General features: G+C 44.1%; 2 protein-coding genes across 8 annotated transcripts in view; both read right to left on the reverse strand.

Annotated features, from left to right (window-relative positions):
* LOC100745501 (mucin-5AC) overlaps nt 1-12816 on the reverse strand; it is a 21819-nt gene extending 9003 nt beyond the window's left edge. For 2 of the 5 annotated variants that reach the window (XM_024368252.2, XM_003490224.4), the window contains exon 1: nt 1675-2036. In XM_024368252.2, coding sequence (XP_024224020.1) covers nt 1675-1697 — 23 coding nt within the window. In that variant the 5' untranslated portion in view covers nt 1698-2036. Of the gene's footprint in view, nt 1-1674; nt 2037-10780; nt 10883-10945 lie in introns of those variants that run through there. The other 3 variants (XM_033321212.1, XM_033321210.1, XM_033321211.1) reach the window with 3 other exon arrangements.
* A 1968-nt stretch (nt 12817-14784) lies between these two features.
* The window catches only part of LOC100746821, a 5248-nt gene continuing 3925 nt past the window's right edge, over nt 14785-16107 (reverse strand). Inside the window, exons 4-6 of one of the 3 annotated variants that reach the window (XM_024368261.2) lie at nt 15966-16099; nt 15649-15762; nt 14785-15328 (exon numbers count right to left, since the gene is read on the reverse strand). In XM_024368261.2, the coding sequence (XP_024224029.1) occupies nt 15157-15328; nt 15649-15762; nt 15966-16099 (420 nt within the window). In that variant the 3' untranslated portion in view covers nt 14785-15156. Of the gene's footprint in view, nt 15329-15648; nt 15763-15965 lie in introns of all 3 variants that reach the window. The other 2 variants (XM_033321233.1, XM_012386717.3) reach the window with 2 other exon arrangements.

Below are 16107 nucleotides of genomic sequence, written 5' to 3' on the forward strand. Positions count from 1 at the left end.
TCTAATGACAAAATCCGCAATCACTTAGTTGCCAAGCCAACATTAGGACGAAAGAAACGCCAGAAATATTTCGCCGGACGTGAAATACGTTCGCAAGCCTGTTTCACGCGTGCAATTGTAATATCCGTTTTTACAATGAACTTTTACTCGGCATCGGAAAATTTATCGCCCTCTGGCAAAGTAATTGTTTTAGCAGACTAATAATGCGAGGAATACGCGGTTTACTGTTCTCGTTAAACAAAAAGAATAACAGTCGTGCGAAATATTCGAGATCCTTTTCCATTGTATGCGCTTCGGCGTGTTTCCGTTCGATAGAAAGTCGATGGCTTCGAACAGTTGTACCGCGACATTTGCGAACACGATCGAAAGCGACGATATATGTATATCCTGTCTCTTGCGTGTACGATCGATCGATCGAACGCTGATCCTACCTGCAGATATATAAATATTATCGTAATTGAACAAATTGTTGTCGGAAAAATCAGATTTTCATTTTCGCCTGGTTACCGACCTATCGATTTAAACACTTTCATTTTACCAAGCGAGAGCCTGGCGGAAAAAATCTCCTATCTGCTTGCATCATCTTCTTAGTGGATTTATCGAGATCTGATTAAATCAGATTTAGAGGAAGACGGTATACGGGCTATGAAGAAACAGAGAAGATGTTAAGACGAAGTTTTACGAGAGAGATGGTAAGGTTGAGCTGGAGACGCAAGCACAGCGATAGAATTTAGCGTGTTTCCATATGGAGAAAGCTGTCTCGCTCACAAGCCACTATCTACGTAAGCATACAACGTGTATACGAGGTATCTGCAGTGGCACGAGACACTCGCGTTACGTAACTCACAACATTACCGCGAAAGCCTATTTGAAAATCGGCAAATATTTTTTGTCTCACTGGTGCAACGTAATTTTATGAATCGCGCGTTAAACAGCTTTGCAAACGTTCGAGGATGTAATCGGCAGAACTTTCTATTTAACCTGTTTTCCACTGTTGCGCAAATCGCATGGAGATGTTGGAGCAACGAGAAGAGAGAAAAAAAAAGAACCACATTTCCCTGTATATTTAGTACGATTTTTCCGATAATTAATTTTTCTTCCATCGAGATTCGTCGACCAGGTTGCAAGAAAAATTTCGTTCTCGTCGATTTCGTAGAATTCGGAAATTCTCGTCGCATTGAATTTTTACATTCGTCGATACTTTTCCCACGAATACAGACGCTGCAACGACAGTCGAATCGGCTGTTAGCACGAAATTCTACCTTCCTCTTGCCATGAAAATTTCTCCACATACGCGAGATATACTGGTTCTTCAGCAAAATTTCCGAGATATGCCGGAAAAGGGAAACACGACCAGCTGAAACAGCCGAGAGAACAAAGCCACGCGGACTGTTTTTTCCAGACTACGTTAGCGGTTAATCACCATTCTCGGCAGACGTCGTTAGCAGCGCGGACGAATACTTGCCGAAAATGAAAACAGCAGCGCGATAATGTCACTGCGCCCCATTAGCCGCGCTTTCGAGCGCGACGGCTTGCGAAATAATTTCCAATGCTGCACCGTGCCGATCCGTGATTTACCATCGCCGTCGACTTCTCCATAAAAACATATTCCTTCGAACGTTAAAGTTCAAGGATGTTCAAAGCCGAAGAAACACGATATACAATTGTACTTACAAAAGAGCGAATTTGATCCACATGTTGACTTATTCAGCACTTCTTCTTGCTCTCGCTAGTTCCTCGACGATGTAAAGTAGAAGATGTGGTGGTGCACGTTGGTCGAGCAACCTTCGAAACTTCGCACCAGCGAATACTATCGTAACGGAAGAAACGACCGTAGAATACTGGCAACACGTTTTGTCACCGGACACTCGCGATCATCGTTGCCCTTTCTTCTCGACGACACTCGTCTTCCAGCTGCGACGATGCGAGAAACGAGTCGTGTCTCTCCGACGAACGCCACGACCTGTACCTTCGATACGTTTCACGCGTTCTCGCGCTCTCTCTCTCTCTCACTCTCTCTCTCTCTCTCTCTCTCTCTCTCTCTCTCTCTCTCTCTCTCTCTCTCTCTCTCTCTCTCTCTCTCTCTCTCTCTCTCTCTCTCTCTCTCTCTCTCTCTCTCTCTCTCTCTCTCTCTCTCTCTCTCTCTCTCTCTCTCTCTCTCTCTCTCTCTCTCTCTCTCTCTCTCTCTCTCTCTCTCTCTCTCTCTCTCTCTCTCTCTCTCTCTCTCTCTCTCTCTCTCTCTCTCTCTCTCTCTCTCTCTCTCTCTCTCTCTCTCTCTCTCTCTCTCTCTCTCTCTCTCTCTCTCTCTCTCTCTCTCTCTCTCTCTCTCTCTCTCTCTCTCTCTCTCTCTCTCTCTCTCTCTCTCTCTCTCTCTCTCTCTCTCTCTCTCTCTCTCTCTCTCTCTCTCTCTCTCTCTCTCTCTCTCTCTCTCTCTCTCCCTCTTTAACCCGACGTGACACGCAGAGGACTCTCCGACTATGTTGTACGAAACTACGAGAAGAGAGACACGGATATGGAAAAGGAGAGAAAGAGAAGCGGAAAAAGACCACCGGTGTGTGTATATATAAAAGTAAGAGGTAGTCGAAGGACGTGGTGAGGGTATGAGAACGGCGGCGAATGCAGGCCTCTACTTATACGCCACCCACCACGGCCACCTGGAGTACACCCCACCAGCCCATGAAAACTGGACACCACGTAGTCGAACTCGACTCGATGTACGCCACTCGAGAACGAGACTCAACAGATCCTGACTATTTGGTTGGTTACTCACTGGAATCGCGGCGAGCGAGTTAGCTGCTGGTTTACCTAGTTAACCGTCTATTCCGCCGCAGAACTCTCAGTTTTATTCTCAGACAGATCCAGTTTGCTTTGTATCGTATCATTCGTTCACCGTCTTCTTACATCTACCGTTTATGTGAATCTTTGTGTTTCGTTGTTCTTTCTCTTTCCTTTTTCGCCTCTTTGTTTATATCGATCTTTGCTTTTTTTTTACCATCGTAAAGATCGGTCCTCTTCTTCGTTCTCTTTTTGTTTCATCTTTGGTTTTTTTTTATTTTGCTTCTCTCGACGACCTTTGCAAAGATCATCGGGCTTCTCCGTTTTCCCTTTCGTTCGCAACGGAGATTCGTTTTCTCGGGTGTTGGAGGAATCGCGGGAATTCCAAGGAGGTGTCGACTCGGTTTTTGTTCGGCGTAACCGCTTTCACGAATCGCGTGAATCATATGGCGGTGTTGAAAGGCACTGCTCGCGGCAGACGAGCGAAGATTATCGAACACAGACGCAGCTAGAACGTTGACAAAGTGAAAATGCTCGGTCTTCCTCCCAGCAACCGGCTGCTTTTCTTTCGCCTCGCTTCGAGGATTCCACGTTTCAAGGATTCAACTAACATCGCTCTTACTTTCATCGTGTACCGCTACCTGTATCTATAGTATCTTCGTGGTTTGTTGCGCGAAATTTTCCGCCTTTTCCGTCGAACGAAAGGTCGACAACGATTAGTCGATCGCGTTTCCAGAGCTTCGCGATCGGTATCGTAGGTGTCAAGGCCCGGTAGAGCCTGCGAGTTCCGTAATCCTACACATACAAAGCATCGAGGCACAGCGACGTGAACCAGAAGGTAGGTGCCGCGTTAAAGGTCTTTACGTCTCGTTGCGCAAGAAGAATGTCGATCCATTAGGACCAGGCCAGGCCAGGCCATGCCACGATAATCCGCGATCAACTATACCCAACATTCGCATTGACATCGTTTCTTTATCATCTTTCTTCCCCTCATCCCTCTTCATTTACGTTTCTAATCACTCTTCTACGTAAACTCGTCGCTCGAATCCTGCACGAAACTTTGCAACGATGTCGTAGACTATTTGAAGGTATTAGAAATTTCAATAATCGATAAATCCGTAGTAGACGAAGTACACGGGCAACCTTGCCGCTTGAGACCATTTTAGACACCTGGATCAAGGTTGGAATGTACACGTTGGATCGTTTAGCGGTGTGTTGCGAAAGAGATTGGAATCGAAAGTGGAGGTTTGGTGTCTGTCGGAGGAGGATGGGATAAGATTAGACTGAAAGTCGGATATTTGGATATTTGAACGTGTTTGATCACTCGCTTCTCTTCCATCCGATGTAATTGAAAGTTAAACGATGCGTTTATTATGTGTAGCGTGATTACGTGTTGTAACGTAGGTACACGGGGAATCCAACTATATATAAACAAATAAAGAAGTAAATAAAGGCTGTGGTTGATACACGAAGCGACAGAAACTGCTACGAATATGTATAGCTACGAGACTTTCTCTCGACAAGGAGAGCACTCGTGCGCGCCCCTTTACCGAGCAAGCACGCGAAGCGACAGAGAACAATGTCTTCTCTCGTGCGTTATTACACTACAATGCGACCCAACCCGAGTCAAGTTAGGCTTGTTCCTCGATCGAGGCTAGCGAATACGACTTGTGCAAGTAAAGTCAAACGGCAGTTACGAATTCGCTTGGTCGTATATGGATGATGGATGAATTAGCCACGCTCGATTACCATTCAACCTGGCGCTTACTATATCCGCTGCACCTCGGACCTTCTGCGTACAAATCGAAGGCTAAATACGGTCGGCCATTGACTGTACGCGCCCGTGAACACAGGTGCGTCGTATACCAGAAATTACGACCGGCATTCTCCGGCCAGAAGGACGCTCTCTCGTTTTAACCGAGCTATTACCTTCGTTCTTGCCTTCGTTTTTTTTTCTTCCCCTAACTCGCGATCATCGCCAGCAGCGTTTCGCAAGGATATTCGTATTTTACTCGAATCTCTACTACGCAAAACGCTTGCAAAATGAATCAAGCAGCAGCGGATGCAACTCTGTATGACGCATCGAGCAAACGGCTTTACGTAGGCACGCTTTTTGCACGAAAGAATGTTGGCGTAGGCAGATAGTAACCGTGATCCTGTTGTATGACACGTTTCTCTATGGTTCGCGTGGTGTTCAAAGCGAACGATCGAATAGTCGAATCTGCAAGGAAAAGGCCACATCATCGTACAGCTTTCGTCTCGTGGAACGCATCGAGTAAGAGAAGCTGGAGAAATTAATACGAGGTGGTGTTAGATGTAAGTGTCCAAGGAATACTCTCGATATTCAACAAAAAAGTTTATTAAACAATCAACAATCAACGATCAACCATCAACCATCAACCATCAACCATCAACCATCAACCATCAACCATCAACCATCAACCATCAACCATCAACCATCAACCATCAACCATCAACCATCAACCATCAACCATCAACCATCAACCATCAACCATCAACCATCAACCATCAACCATCAACCATCAACCATCAACCATCAACCATCAACCATCAACCATCAACCATCAACCATCAACCATCAACCATCAACCATCAACCATCAACCATCAACCATCAACCATCAACCATCAACCATCAACCATCAACCATCAACCATCAACCATCAACCATCAACCATCAACCATCAACCATCAACCATCAACCATCAACCATCAACCATCAACCATCAACCATCAACCATCAACCATCAACCATCAACCATCAACCATCAACCATCAACCATCAACCATCAACCATCAACCATCAACCATCAACCATCAACCATCAACCATCAACCATCAACCATCAACCATCAACCATCAACCATCAACCATCAACCATCAACCATCAACCATCAACCATCAACCATCAACCATCAACCATCAACCATCAACCATCAACCATCAACCATCAACCATCAACCATCAACCATCAACCATCAACCATCAACCATCAACCATCAACCATCAACCATCAACCATCAACCATCAACCATCAACCATCAACCATCAACCATCAACCATCAACCATCAACCATCAACCATCAACCATCAACCATCAACCATCAACCATCAACCATCAACCATCAACCATCAACCATCAACCATCAACCATCAACCATCAACCATCAACCATCAACCATCAACCATCAACCATCAACCATCAACCATCAACCATCAACCATCAACCATCAACCATCAACCATCAACCATCAACCATCAACCATCAACCATCAACCATCAACCATCAACCATCAACCATCAACAACCAACAACCAACAACCAACAACCAACAATCAACAATCAACAATCAACAATCAACGATCAACAATAAACAATCACGCTTTTCGAATGTGTTTGCTTTGCTGTTACGCTGGACCCATTGCACTTCGTTGTTCGAAACGGAATGAATCTTTTGTTCAAAACCGGATTCTTTTCTTTGTTGTCCCTCGATATCGCCACTATGCACGAATGTTGTTAGACGTCCGCGACGGTTGCCGCGTATGCATTCTTCGGAATATTCGGCGAAAGGACCGTAGGGATATACGCTTTGAAGGTATAGCGCTTTGTGTCGCGAAGCCGTTGGAAAGTTCCGTGATCGAGTGCCGCCACAATTCCATCGATACGACATATCGGACCAGGATCGCCTCAAGAAAGACACGCCCACCCCACAACGTTCCCACCATCATCGATGGTACATTGGACATGTCGACCTTACGGTTTGATGGTAAGCGCTTTGTGTCGCGAAGCTGTCGGAAAGTCCCGTCGTCGAGTGCCACCACAAATACGAGGATGGATATTTTTCAAATTTTTTGTTAGAGGCTCGAACAACGGTATCGACGGAATATCCAGGTTGACCGTGAAATCTATCGATGAAATCACGACGGTTCGTACGAGACACATACGCGGCATAACGTATCGATGCACGCGTGTACGGGATACTCGTGAACGACTCGAGAACCTTGACTGCACTTTCGCGGAACTCGGCCTGCATTTCAATGGACCTTCGCGATTCGCGCGATTTCTCGATACACTTTCGAGAGACGTTTGTTCGTGGAATTTTTTCAAAAGTTATCTATAGGGAAATTTCCGCGGCAACGTCGCAAAGTTCCAGAGGACATCGAGGTTGTTGCACACTAACCGCTCCGTCTTATGCACGTGAACCGACATCGAAGTACGCGTTTCCAAGGAAATTCTGAACACGGATGATGCTTTAACGCTAAAAGCCCACGCCTTTTCGATCGGCGATTTACAACGTGGCGATGCCGGATTCACTTTCTCCGTGTTCGCGTTCTAGGTAGCATATGTAACTACAAAGTTCGTGGACACGAGCGTGGCTCATCGAACGCCGCGCCTCGTGCGTCACCCTAATCGAAATTAAGTTGGATGACAAGCCAAGATCGAAAGCGCACAGTGTACACGGTACGGTGGAAGAACGCGATTGCAGAAATCGAATTTACGTTGGTTCAAGTTTGCCACTGGCTCGTTATAGCGGTGAGCAACTATTTCGAAATTCTACTCGTTTAGGTATGACGCGGACGACCGATCTTTTCTCCAGTTTTCGCCATAGGTTCGCGATGTTGGGATAGCAAACAGACTGCGATGCTTGAGTTCCTTGCACGGTATGACGTTGTAGCAACCTACCCGAAGACAAATTCAATTTCTGGGAAACGCCGTGTCCCAACACCGATGTAAATTATTTTACAAATAACTCGACGCTCTTCCAATTTTATTACATCGCGATATCCCGCAACGCGAAGAAACAACACGTACGTTGAAAAAGAGCGTGTCCGAAGCGAGAAGAAGGCGCCGATACATTTCGTTTCTACTTGGGATTTGCTTTTACAAAATTCACTTTCTCTGGTCACGGGTGTGTCCGACGCTTCGAGGATGTGGTCGAGATCGAGGATATTGGCGATTCTTGCTCGATGTCTACGATACCGTTTCGTATTATCTACGGTTGCCGATCAGAGCTTCGATACAGCTCGTGCCTTCTCTCAAAATGTGACGCGTGTTCGCCATCGGCAGCTGTATCCCAGAGAAATGAAATTTCTATCTGCGATTCTAAGTCCATAGCCGAGTACTATGCTCTGTCTCGATGGTAATAGCAGATGGACGCGATGGACGCGATTCGATTGGCCATTGCATCGGTGAGAATGCAGGGTATCGAAGTGAAATCTGCAAGTTGCAAAACATCCTCTCGACGTAAGGTCGAACACGACCAGCCCGTTCAATGTTAAGGACAGCCAAGAACCGGAATCTAAGACACGTGTGAATATCGTGGATGACTTTCGCTCTCCAACACAATAGGCGCCATTTTGCATCTTCCACGGGGCTTACGAATATTTGGCCGCAACAATGCGTTCGGCGTCGTTGATAGTTTTCGATTTCTTTGGGTAAGCGCGATGATGAAACCTGCCGAGAGGCGCCTTCAGGAATTTCATGGAAAGTGCCTTCCATCGTCATCGATTCTACCTCCCACCGGTCGACCGGTCCGGATGCCTTCGTTTTTCTTTTCTTTCTTTTTCTCTTTTCATCCTCTTTCATCTTTTGGCGAACGGGTACGGCCAAATGATCGACGAGTCGTGGCATTTGCATAGTAGAGGTGAGAACAGTAACGCCAGGGCCATATTTGCGTCATACGGTTTCCTCTATTCCCGACTATCGTAAAACAGCGTGGTAAAACCAACCGTTCGCCACACCATTCACCATGGCGAAGCATCCGTGAAAGTGGTCATGTGCGTGTATTTTTCTACGATACGTTGAATAGTCGTTACGTTATTACGTAAGATGATGTCGCCTTTATTACTCGTAGATCTTTCTACCGCCGACCAAACACTCTAGTCTTCTTTCGTCTACTCTTGACTATTTACGACAAGGAATGCGTCTCGTTAGGTACATTTCCCATTCTTCGATGCGTTTTTAGTCAGCAGCGTTTCTTTTTTTCCAATTTTTGATGGATGATTAAAATAAGGCGAATTTCACGAACTAAGATAACTTTCAACGCGCCACTTCGCTCTTGCGAGTGTGAATGCGTTGATTCGTTGTAAGGAACTAGCGTCAGGGAAGATTTTACTGATACATATTCCGGTTTCGCAGAACCGGACATCAACTTGACCTAGATATCGCGTTGACGATCGCCAATTTCCATTACGTTTCGTTACGCGGCCACCGCAGATGGCACGACCTTAACATTGGCGTGTATATTGCTACACGATGGCAGGTAGGCGTTGTAGCCCGTGCATCGAACGATATCGATCTCGGAAAACCTCCTAAGGTTTCTTAACTCTTCGATGATTCTCCATGGTTCTTAACGAGTCACGTTGTAGAGAGAAATTGAACAGGATGCTGCAAGAAGAAGGCGACTTTGCTTTCCGGTAATTTGGCAGAAACCAACTCGAAAGTAATTAAAGTTATGCACATATGCGCGTCGTAGAGTAATCGCGTTACGAAACGTTGTAAAATGTATAATAAGTTGTCTTTTGATGGATCGATACGCTGAAAATTAGGACGTGGATCGTACGTTTGCAACTTTGCATCACAACGCCCTTACGTCGAACCTTTGGGACGCTGAAACGCGCACGGATACGATATCAGGGAAAGCGAACAAGGATCTCCGCTCGGAGAAAGTCCTTTCCTCTTCCTCTCCATCGAGCAACGCTTCGTTTTATTCTGGGCCGTCGGCCGTATTATCGCGCGAGACGTAATGCTCGTGTTCAGAGGTCGTAAACAACGCGTTTGTATGCCGTGGGCCCTAAATTCACGCCACGAACCAAGTTAAGAGGATTCGGTAACATATCTGGAAATGAGGAAGTCTCCGACGCAAGTTTCTCATTCTTCGCTTTCGTCTTATTCTAAATCATAGTCATCGCGCATCATGCTCGTGTTCACAGGTCGTAAACAACGCATTTGCGCGCCATTACACAGCGTGAGCGGTGAATTCGTGCAACGAACGAAGTCGAGAAGATTGGCCGACGTGTGTAAAAATGAAGCACGGCGGATCTGGCGAATCATCTTCAGGGGATGAAAGATGCGGTGGGATGTCGAAGAGGCAAAAAAGTTCTGCTTGAAAGAGGAGAAGAAAAAATATACGTTGCCCGGAAAAGGGGAAAACGCGTCGAGACACTGCGAGGAGGAACGTGAAATGATAGATGGAATGAATTTCAGTGTCGAAGAAATGAAGATGTACAAGCTGGTTAAAAATAGAGAAGAAAAGGAGGAAAAGAGGGAAAATCACAAACAGAGAGTATATTAAATAAATTTCTATTGCTAATTTTTTGGTAATGTTCTTTGCTATAAATACAGAGTGGTTGGTAACTGGTGGTGCAAGCGGAAAGGGGGCGATTCTACGCGAAAAAAGAAGTCGAAAATATAGAATAAAAATTTTTCGTTTGAGGCTTTGTTTTCGAAAAAATCGACTTTGAATTTTCGCTCGGTACGCGTGCACTTTATCGCGTCTCGTTATAACGGATCTCACTGTAGATCGTTGTCTCGATGGAAAAGTTAAAAAAAAAGAAAAAAAGATCACCCCCTTTCCGCTTGTACCACCAGTTACCAACCACCCTGTATATGAACGTGCTCCCTATCATAGCTTCTTTTGTTGTATTGTAACACTGTAAGAGTGAGTATCTGAATCAGCATACAATATATTTATATCTATACTTTATTTATCTCAATATATTTATCTATTACAAATTTATTCACGCTTTATTCTATGAGTCAACCTCAACAATCAGCAACTGATGCATAGGTAAAATAACAGATAGGCAAAGGATAAGCGGAATGAATGAAGCGTAACGACCAGAATTTGTATAGGAAGATATTTAGAGACAAAGAGGAAGAATAACCAAAGAATCGATACAGCTGTCGTGTTACCGTATTATGTTCAGTTTTAATCAGTTTTAACTTTGTCTCTGTATATAGCAAGTAAAGCCAAGTTCAATTACTTGACCATCAGCCTGAGATAAGTAAGTAAGTCTGCAACTTAATTCTATTATTCTTCACTTTCGTCTTATTCTAAGTCGTAGAATCTCGCTTCTTCGCTTACCCTACAAAAATAAAGCTGACGATGTATTTTTTTACGCGCTCTTTCCACTCCTTTCTCCACTTACCATCGTCGATCTTCCTTCAATGACTCGATGCCTTTTCCGCCCCGTGTCGTAAGAGGCGTCGCGTTTGAAACGTTTTCAAGAGCATCGAAAAGAACGATAAATCCGATTATACGTGCCTTTCAAGCAGGTGAGCACAAGAGCTGACGAGCTCGGCTAAATGAAGTACAATTACGAGTTATTCTCGTCGCGCAGACGTATATTTGCCTGGGGGAAATGCGCCATACAGCTCATAACGAACAACCGAGCGCGCCACGTTACAGTTTTGTGCAATATAATGAGAAATAATACCGTTGCATTTCTATAATCGTTTCCTCGTTTCGCAACGACTTTCCGTTTTGCGACACGAACCGTTGTTCACTGTCTTCTCCCGTTGTTCTCCTGAGAATACAATTTATGTTCTCTTTTAGTTCTTAGCGCACTAAGGTGTGGTGTTCTATGGTGGCTTCTTTCCAATTTCTTACTTCCATGTTTCCATTCTTTGTTTTTCACGTCCACAGCAGCTTCTCTCTTCCCTTATAGTCTATGGCTTTTTAAAAATCCCTATCGATTTTGCGATTGTTGTCGCATCGCGTGCAAATTTCAAGTTTTACGAGAATTCCATGTCGATTTGTAATTCGATAAAACGATCGACGAAACAACGATCACGCTGTGTTTGGTTAAATGCGAAGCGTTCGGCCAACGTCTGACAAGTCTTATTTAACAACACTCGTGGTTAATAGATTCTGTCGAACGAAATCAACCATTTAATACGCAATAGAACGCAATAGGAACGAAAAAAGATCGATAATCTTTGCAAAGTAACTAAAAACCACCGAGAACACGTTTTGCGTGACTTTGTTGGTATTACGTTTCTGTAGGTTATTTTCTTTCTTTTCGCTTTTTCAATAATCCACGCGTTTATATCACAAAGGCCGCGATGGACAAAAGCCAAGCTAATTATTACTAACTGCTTCGAAAAATACTTTTTTCCTGAAAAGAATTCCTTACAGGATTAATACTTATCGCCACGAATAAAGTATCATGTATCGATCATGCCATCAAGGATTGATATAATCGACACGTGAAAATCCCTAGCTAGAGAAGTTGCAGTGAATAACTTTTCGGAACGACTGGCGACACGAGATATTTGAAACTTTCTAACGTTCGGGCAAGCTCGAGAAACGTTTACGCAATTTCCTTCCGGCAATAGCCTTACTTTCGATCGTCCTCGGCTATGTCGTACTCGATCGAACAGAAAGGTTTGGGACTGATAACTTATCGACGTTCTATACTTTTGCATACATCTTCTCGATCGCATTAGAAAGCGCAGTGGCGTTAAAATGGCTCGGAACAGCAATTCTTAACCTGTCACGAGGTCCTTGCTCGCATAGTTTTGTGCAAAAAGTTGTACGGGTTACTAACGTTACAACGTTTAATTTTCGAGGATTTCAAGTTCCAGTTAGATGTTGGTGGCTCGTGACGACAGAAAAATTATCCAAAGGGGGTCCGTGGTAGACAAAAGGTTAAGAACCACTGGCTTAGGAGAAGGCGCCACGTACACAGATGAGAAGCACGATCGTTATTAGCGTTGCATCTGCCGCAGCTGCAGCCGCCGACTTCGACGACATTATCGAAAGGTCAACGTAGCACTGGTCGTCTCTGGACACGAGTCACGAATATATGCATGGCGAGGTGCACTTTTAAAAGTCACTTGCACGTGATGCGCCAAGTAGGCTCTTGGGTCACGTAGACGTGTAATATATTCGATCTTATAATAGCTGTTTATCTCGGTAATTGGTAATCGATGGAAGGAAAAATGCGCCTGCCAAATATCTTTCACAGTGTGTGATAGTTAAAACTAGCAATTGAAGAAGTAAACGTTAAAACGAACGATTCGTAAAACTAAAAAAAATTGATCGTCGTCGTGACGATTTTTATAATCATTGCGAAACCTATAAATAAACGCGCTGTGTAAACGAAGAAGAAAATAGATTCTGTTGCCGAATTCGCCGATTTAGGCGCATACGTTACATAACCTGCAACACTGCCGTGACAGGAATCGATCGAGACCTACAAAGTCGAAGTCGGTTAAGCCGTTTTGAAGTTGCAGGGCCAAACGACGAACATACATCGAGGCCAAATACGATACTCTCCTCCTATCGTAGTTTTGCCAGGGTAAAAAGCTTTTAAATATTAAAATAAACTGGCAATTTTCTCCGCCCCTGGTTCGATATTTTTGACGCTCTGAATAAATTCGACACTTTGTAATTAGAAAACTGGTTGTTTTATTATACGAGAAATTCAATTAACCGAACAACAGTTTTCACACGTCGAAGACTTTGCTGTATTATAGCGATACGTTTCCAGAGGTTAATGTAACAATGGAAACGGTCGTGGTTTGTCTATATCGGTCGTGTGCCGTGGTAGAGGTCGAGTGAAACGGGAAATTCTTAACGGAATGTAGTCCCAGTCAAGGATTACCGGTGAATAGGACATCTATCATTCGCGATTCTTAATTAAATGCCATCGACTCGAAGATACGTCTAGTTTTTTATTTCTTTAAATAGCGTTCATCGACGGCAAACAAATTTTTAGCTTAATAACGTAACAGTGTAGGTAAGTAACAGTAGCAACTAAAATTAGAACACTCGTAGCTATTCGAACATAAACACTACACATTACGTTCCGAATATAAGCAAACTTTCTAAATATTTCGCTAGGATATTCCAGAGGTCGAAAACATTTCTTATTTTCTCGCGTTTGCAAGATATTTTTTACGGCAAATTAAATCGTAAATTAGAAGACAACGAAACAACATTATCGATTATCCTCGAATAATAATACGCGTTCAAGTCTAATTGTGTACGTAAGGCACCGTAAAGAAGTCTGTCACTGATAAAACGATATGTCATTGAAACAATCATTTTTCAGATATTTTATTCAAGTGATCGGCAAGTGTATGAAGTACGTTTTAAGAAAAACAACTTCTCCCGGCGACATTTCTCGATTTCTCGATTTCTCGAGTTCGCTTCTCAACGTCCTCCCGTGTTATCAGACCGGTGACGCGACTCGGATGGTCTTTGCGAGTGAAATGCTTCTCGCAAAGGCTTCAAGGCCGACGAGATACTGCCTCTCACTTTCCTACCTCTCGCGTATACACAACAGAGCCTGGTCGAGTTCGCCTTTCGCCCTCTCCTCTCTTCCTTCTTTTCGTCTTCTTCTTCTCCCATTCCATCCACTTCCTTTCCACCTCTCATGTTCTAGTCGTCTTTCTACCGATACGTTTGATTTTCTAGCTCCTTTGTATTTTTCGACGGTATATCCCGTTTGCTTTCAAAATTCTTACCTTATGCGTAGTTTACGCTCCAAAAGGTCATCATTCTTTCAGGTCATAGCGCCTGCGTGAACATGGCTAAATTAACAAATATATTAAAGGGGAAGACCGATAGAAGTGGAAGCGGCAAAATGATGCGACGAAGACGAATCGTCGATGCCAAGTGTGTTCTACAAACATGACGGTTGTAAGGCTGTCGGTTGCTAGCGGCGAGATTTCAAAGTTTGGGAGTGGTGCACGCGCGAGATGTATAAAAGATGAGAATGCGAGAGTGCAGATGGAGCACGCCCTCGACATTCCAAAGTCGGTGGTTGGAATTTCTCCTGCTTACATCGCGCACCATTCTCGCGGCTATGTAAATACGCCCGAAGGAAAGTAACTTACGAGATAAAGATCGTGGCGTTAGTTGTCGATTCCTAGACTCGTCAAGGTTAGTCACATTGTAACGCTCACCAGATCTCGAAAATTCCAATTCGAAATCCATCACGTTAAACCCGTTAATTAATAAATTATGCACGTATTTCCCAAGTGTTTGTTTCTAGAAATTTTATTGTTATTAATTTACATTTATACAGTAAGTACCTTGAGTATTCGGTGAATGGCAGCCTCCTTCTATATACATGTCATAGTTTTCGAAATGTACTTTTAGTACGCAAATGTTACACGAGTATCTGGCGCTTTTCTTTTGCCGCGCGTTCAGTTGTCGCGTTCTAATTTTTCAAACGCGGATTATAAAAGGGAGACTTTCGTTGCAAGTTTCGTGTGTTCGTCCGAAAGAAGGGAAAAAGTTCACGCCGCTTCGAACAGATCGACGTTGGTCGCTGCAATCCTTTTAATTGTTTCGTTCCGCGTTCAAGTCAAACAAAGCTGGAAACTCGCATCCCTTTCTACTATCCATTTATCCTCTGCGATAAGGTTTCGGTTTCACTTGCACCTCCTCTCGTTGGGTTTCCTCCACCTCTTCTTGCAAAGGTTTGCTTCCCCTGGATCCTCCGAACCTGCCGCGTCCCGATGATTTCGCTTCGTTCGCACCGCTGGCGCTGCTTTTGCTGCGGCTGTGCGTGGTCGCTCTGAAAATCAGAACATTTCATTATTCGTCACCCACTGAACAATCATTTTCCTGCTCCTCGTCTTATACCAAATAGCCATAAGCAAACGTTTGATATTTTATATTTCTATAACTTTGTTAACTTTTTCGTTTCGAGAAAGTTGTCCTGGACGAACCGTAATAACCTTAAACGTTAAAGATGACGTGACTGCTGTCTTAAATATCATTGCCTTTTTTCCCGTTATTTACTCGAATAAAGTGCCATTAATATACATGCAAGAGGTTAATGTAAAGTCGTGTGCTACGATAGAAAGACTATTAAAAATTCTGCGTCATAGTTACTTGGATTTTGGTGTTGTCGATTCCGAGGCGGCTTGCGTACCAGACGTTTCTCGGTGCGAGGGTCCCACTTGAGCTCTTCTTCTCTTTAACGCGGCTAAGAGATCCTGGTTCGACCTTGAAACCAACCAAGCGACATTTTTCGTTATCTTATTCGAACAGTATATTCGTTGCCCGAATTGATGGAAAATTTCAAAATTTCTATCTCGCCAGAAACCATCGACGAATTCTAATCTACTGATCGATGCTCCAGCAATCGAGATTCCGCGCTGTTCCACCGTAGCACGCTCCAAATTCTAGACAATGGAAGTTGCGATTACCTGAAAGGTCTGACACCGCCGCGAACTTTCTTCGAGGATTCGGTAGTCGTGGTGGGAATTTCTTCCTGCTGATCTTGATTATCGTCCAATTCCTCGTCGCCCTCTTCCTCCACTTCCACCGGCTGCTCGACAGCTTTGGCGG

Source organism: Bombus impatiens, unplaced genomic scaffold (genome assembly GCF_000188095.3).
Source record: "Bombus impatiens unplaced genomic scaffold, BIMP_2.2 scf_0417, whole genome shotgun sequence".
NCBI classification, from domain to species: domain Eukaryota; kingdom Metazoa; phylum Arthropoda; class Insecta; order Hymenoptera; family Apidae; genus Bombus; species Bombus impatiens.